The following is a 6,000-nucleotide window of genomic DNA, read 5'->3' on the forward strand; positions in this document are numbered from 1 at the left end:
CCCCACGTTAAGGTGGCTGTCACGTGGACAACTGGTAATTATAAATGAGTTGTCACTCAATCAATTAAGTTAAAAAATAAATCAAATTTAATAATTTAAAATAATCTATCAAATGAGACTAGAATGGAAAATGAATCGTGGCCCTAAAAACAGTGGCCCTAATGGCCCTAATTTCCTTTTTTGGATAAGTTTGTTTTTTTTTTCTTTTTTTTTTTGCCTTGTTTTTTTTTTTTTTGCCTTATATGAAAATTTAGGGCCATTAGGGCCACTAAACTTCGAGCAACGAAATAGCACCGGACTAGAATATGAAATAACTTTAAAAGGACTCAAGGTCATCCCAGTGTTCATATAATTAAATATGAGTCAAAATAATTAAATATGGAATAATCAAATAAAAATCAAAAATTAAATTTATATTCAAATCTAGTATCTTTTTTGAGCAGAGATTTAATACTTAAAACTCAAGAATAATTAAAAAAAAAACTGTCAAGTGGACCTCACAAAGTTGAAATAAAAAAATAATATAATTTATTTTTATCAATTTAAATAGAATGGTCAACCATATAACAAACATAATTAAGCAATTTAGAAATTCATATCAATCTAACCGTAAATAATACCCGAACTCAAAAACACACTAAAAAAATTATTAAACAAGTATGGATAAAAAAACAAATTGAGTTTAGATTCAACTCGTTACAATCTAAAGTCAAAGAAGCATACCTTATTGAAGAGAGGTTGAATAGTATCGTAATTGCTATCCGAAGTATTGCAAAAACTATTGAGCATTGGTATCTCGCAGAGTTTCAGCTCGTTCAATTGCAGCAACTCAATTCCATTCATAACCTCGCAGATGGCAGTAAAACTTGGCAGGCTATCAAGATACAATTCCTTTAGTTTGGGAAACACAATTTTATCTGTTGTTTCTGTTGTTGTTGATGCTATCTCATTTTGATCTCCTTCTTCTTCACTTGAAATAAGTACTTCCATCTTACGACAAGCACGTACATGAAGTATCTGTAGTTGCATTAGATCTCTGGCTATGGATAATGAGAACATCCTTTCCAGTTTGTGACAGCTCTGCAGTTCTAGAGAAGTTAGGTTGTGGAGCCGTACAAGTTGAGTAGGACCCTTCCAAATGTGTCAATGCGGGCAAGTCCTGTAGTTTCAGCCTTTTCAAGGCACTGAAGGCCTCCTCCGGTAGTTGGCCATGACAAATCTCTTTCAATTTATCTAAATTTTCGAGACATAGCGACTGCAACACAGGGAAGGCTATTTGTGGAACTGGAACCCCATCTGTTGTGTCAATGACATATTCCAGATCCTGACAACTTTGCAAGGACAATTCTGTTAATTTTTTGAAACCATCTTTGTCTAAATCATAGCCAACATTCTTCACACCTACTGCTCGTGTTAATTCTACAATTTTAGTGATCTTGAGAAGATTCTTGAACTCACTCTCCATAAGATCGCTCTCGTGAAGATCCTCGAGACTCAACTGGTTTTGTAACTGATAATCACGACAATCTCTAGTGCCGATCATCCTCTGAGATAAATAGCTATTTCGGGACTCAATGCTTATAGCGAATGCTTTTAGATTCGTAAGGACCAAGTCTCTTGGCCAGTATGCAAAATGCCGTAGGTGAATGACCAAAGTTGTAAAATTAGACAACCCACACAACTCAGTCAAAGTCGCTTTAGTCCTGTATACATCATTAAAGCTAGACCCAAGATACAACTCTTCTAGCTTTGATAAGCTCGACAGAACACCTGGGCAAATCGTCTTCACATCACATCGCAACAAATCCAGTAGCTTCAAGTGACTAAGCCGACCTATTTCTTTTGGCAACTCCTCGATTTGGGTGCCTTCGAAACTCAAAATTTCTAGATTCTCTAACGCTCCTATTACAGATACATCATTGATCAGTCCGCATTCGTATAATGACAAGCTTCGGAGGTTGGTCAACCATCGCAGGGATGTCGGCAGTGATCCTTTTATGTACACATTCAACATGCTTAAAGCTTTGAGTTCCTTCATTCCTCCGTAGAAACTATCTGGGAGATTTGGTAGTTTTGATGCATAATTGTCCTCTAGCCGTAAAAGATGGAGTTTTGGAAATTCTAGATTATCAGGCAGCTTGCTCATACCAGTGCATCGCAATGAAATTACAGCATAATTTTTGTGTCGTTCTTTCTCCGGCCATTCTTTCAATGCTTCGTCACATCTTACCATAAATGAATGCTCCTCCCTAGATGCTATTGATATAGCAACATCACGAACTACATCATGGATTTTAACACAACCTTCTTGTTCACCATCCATCAAGAGATAGCCTTTTTTTAAGTCATCGACAAAGGCATGTACTCTGTCTCTTGCTTCCTTGACACTATCAATGGCCTCAAACATCTCTATCCCAACTCCATATCTAACGAGATCTTCAATTGGAATATTAAAATCTTCAGCATATAAGGAGCAGAGCAAAAAGCATTCCTTAATTTCTCTACTTCCTAAGAAGTTGTAACTCAACTTCAGAGATTTAAACACATTTTCTTCTACTTCCCTGATGTTTTTTACCATGGACTTACGTAACTGTAGAAGGGCTGAATTCCATGACTGCTCATCTTTACCTTTGAGTGCCCTCGCAACTGTAACAATAGCAATCGGCAAACATCCACATTCATCCGCAACTTTCTTCTGTGTGATATACAAATCAGTACTTGTGTGACTCGTGTTGTTGGAAATTCCAGCCATCTCCTGAAAGAGATTCCATGCTTCTTCTTCAGTCAAGACTTCAATTGTAAATTTCTTTTGAGCATTCATATCGTTGCATACATTATCAAATCTAGAAGTCAGTAAAATTTTGCAACCTCTATGACCATCTCCAAATGGAATTCCTACGTCATTCAGTTCGAGACGCCTCCAAACATCGTCCAATATGACAAGGATTCTATTGGTGCGCCTTAGTCTTTCACACAGTCGATTTGCTCTTCCACGTTCAGTCTCCTCCTCAAATTTCAAACCCAAATTATCTCCAATTTCACCTTGAATCTTTCTTTCATTAGGACTTTGGGACACTACAGCCATCACAACCTCATCGAACGATTTCTCTTCTTTTGCTCTTTTGGCAACTTCTTTCACCATTGTTGTCTTACCAACACCTCCCATCCCACATATTGTAATCATGTGGAATCTATCATCCTTCAGTGCCTCCATGACATCGTTCATAATCAATCTTCTAGATTCAAAAAGCTTAATACCTTCAGTGGATGTGAATTCTATCCCAGGTAGAGGCTCGTTGTAGGCCACTTCCATCAGTTTCCTCTCTTCGTGCAACTGAGCCACCTCTTTTGCCTTGTTGGTTGCTTTCTTACTGAGCGAGTAACGTAACGGCAGGTTTGGACACCACCCATATAGACACCCTTTGTTTGCTTCAACTTCATCTTTTAGAATTTCTCTGGCCTCTATGCGGCAGTTATCAACCCTTTCCAGCCACCCCTTAACATCAGGTCCGATACGTTTTACATTTCTTTTTGCTTCATCAACTGATAGCTGCATTGCGTTTCTTTTCTCATCCAACTTCTTGACTTCATCTTTCAGATTCTTGACCTTGCTTTTGTAGGTAAATAGATAACCGAAATGACGGCCAACTGGAGCCATTAGAAATTCTCCAATCTTGCCTACAGTTGGACCAACAAAACCAACCCAACCAGTAGCCATTTCTCACTTCTATTTCAGTTATGTACCTCTCTCCCTGTTACTTTTCTTTTTTTTTTTTTTTTTTCCCTTTTTCTGGAATGCAATATGTAAAACTAGAAGAAAACAAACAACTATTGAAAACAGAATAGTAATTGTTGAACACAGACTTAAAATAGAGTGGCAGAGGAAGAGATTACAAAGATTTCTAGAACAAAAGAAGATATACAGAGATTTCTTTATCCTGGTAAGTAACAGTTGAACAAAGAGAAATACAATTTTGTAGAGGACATGAAGATATCAAAGGAACACTTTGCAAGAGGGGATCTAAAGTTTTTTTTTTTTTTTTTTTGACAAGCAAGGTTGACTATAGAGAATTACAATATAATTGGACAAAGAGAACTTGTGTTGTAAAACAGAAATTGCAAAGAAGAAAGTGAGCTTAGTAAAATGAAAACAGAATGCAGAGAATACTGATTTGGTAATTGTTCAACACAGAGTAAATAAAATAGAGTTGCAGAGGAGAAGATTACAAAGTTTCCTAAAATCAAAAGAGAATACAGGAATTTTTTTTTGTTTTTTCTGGTAAGCAACAGTGGAACACAGAGATTTATAATAAAACTGAAGACAGAAAGTAAGTAGAGATTTAAACAGAGAGAAATAATAAAATTGAAGTGGAAGTGAAGAAAGAAAAACCTTGGAAACTTTCCAGAGTGTCTTAGAGATGAAACATGCATAGCCTTAAGAACTCAGTCGACGGTGAAGAGAAAAGCTTTTCACCAAAGACAAACAAGACCATTAACATCCATCAAAGAGAAACAATCAGATTCAGAGAGGTTTTGAAGGAGAGTTTGAGGAGGTGAGAACATTTTGAGATCAGTACTATGCTCTTACATCTAAAATTATTATTATTATTATTATTTTTTTTTTTTTGAGGGGGAACTTTATTCGTTGCTTGTGTCTTGGTCTTCGTTGCTTCCTTGCTTGTGTCTTGGTCTTTTGACTCGGTCCTTTCCAAAATTTGCTTTGTGATATTTTAAAAAAAAGTTTTTTTGGTTATTTACTACATTGTAATCTAATTTAGCGAAGGGGAGGAAAGAAATGGCGGACCCAAGGGGGGCAACACTGCCCTGCAAACTATTTCAAAATTTTAGGTAATATTATACATTTACCCGTTTAGGACATGTTTGATTAACAGGATTAGAACATGAGATTAGAATTATTAATCTGTGAGTTCAATAATCCTGTAATTATTTTGAAATTTTGTTTCAGGACTATTAATCTAATGGATAATTAATCCAATAAATTTGTAGGATTATTAATAATGGGGTAAGGGTAGAATTATATATCTTAATCTAAGAAATAAAATAAAAAGACTATTTTACCTACTAATCCAATGCAAATCAAACAATGGACAAGAGGATAATTTATCCTACTAATCCAATTGGATAGTGAATACCATATTAATTTAATGAAATTATTAATACCTTCACTATTAGTTTTGTGAATTAAACATGGCCTTAGTTTACAATTTGTGAAGGGTTGGACCCTGTGAAAAAAAAATAAAAAATATCCCTTCTTCAAAGCCTCAAATTGTTTATATTCTTCAATTAGAGTTATGATCCCTCCATATGATATAATTTTTATTATATAAATAAAATAAAAAATAAATTCAAAATATTATGATAAATTACATTGACCTATTTGAGATTTAAAAAAAGGGTAAATTACACTGGCACCTCCTGAGGTTTAATCTAATTACATTCCACCCATGTGGTTAATATTCTCATTTTACAAATCTCTTTCTTATATAAAAAATAATAACTCTTAATAGAAAAATAGAGGAAATTACATTGAAAAAAAAAATAAAACAAAGGAAAGGAAAGGAAAAAATAAATAAATAAAATAAAAAAAGAGAGGGTACATGAATTTAATATTTTCATTTCGTTTAAATAATTATAATAATTAGAAGGTTAATGTAATTTTTTAAATATCAAAAAATAATAAATATTAAAAATAAACCTTAGGGGCGTAAGGGTAATATACCATTGAAAAAATAAAAATACTAAACCCGGCTCTTTGGATTGAGATGCTTTTCATGGTTCAAACGCATTAATCTCTACATCTATTCATTGGACAAATACTTTTTTGCTTTCATGAAACGCATCCATGTTGCGGTGTCCTATTGCTTTTGTTTTACTTTTTGCTTTTACTTTTGCTTTTGCTTTTCTTTTTCCATTTGATTAAATATTACAGTAATGACTAGGGCCGAGTAAGGTTTAATTTGGTTTGATTTAAGAATAAAA

At 34.4% G+C, this 6,000-nt stretch overlaps 1 protein-coding gene across 6 annotated transcripts in view; it reads right to left on the reverse strand.

Annotated features, from left to right (window-relative positions):
* The window catches only part of LOC114271939 (uncharacterized), a 70,586-nt gene extending 65,864 nt beyond the window's left edge, over window positions 1-4,722 (reverse strand). For 2 of the 6 annotated variants that reach the window (XR_014332313.1, XR_014332314.1), the window contains exon 1: window positions 724-4,722. Coding sequence is in view for 4 of the 6 variants with exons in the window: in XM_028213596.2 (XP_028069397.2) it covers window positions 724-1,059 (336 nt within the window). In the remaining 2 variants the exon portion in view is untranslated. The remainder of the gene's footprint in view (window positions 1-723) is intronic. The other 4 variants (XM_028213597.2, XM_082873753.1, XM_028213596.2 and 1 more) reach the window with 3 other exon arrangements.
* Window positions 4,723-6,000: the final 1,278 nt, after the last annotated feature.

This window comes from Camellia sinensis, chromosome 6, assembly GCF_055761805.1.
Source record: "Camellia sinensis isolate YWXY chromosome 6, ASM5576180v1, whole genome shotgun sequence".
In the NCBI taxonomy this organism is placed as follows: domain Eukaryota; kingdom Viridiplantae; phylum Streptophyta; class Magnoliopsida; order Ericales; family Theaceae; genus Camellia; species Camellia sinensis.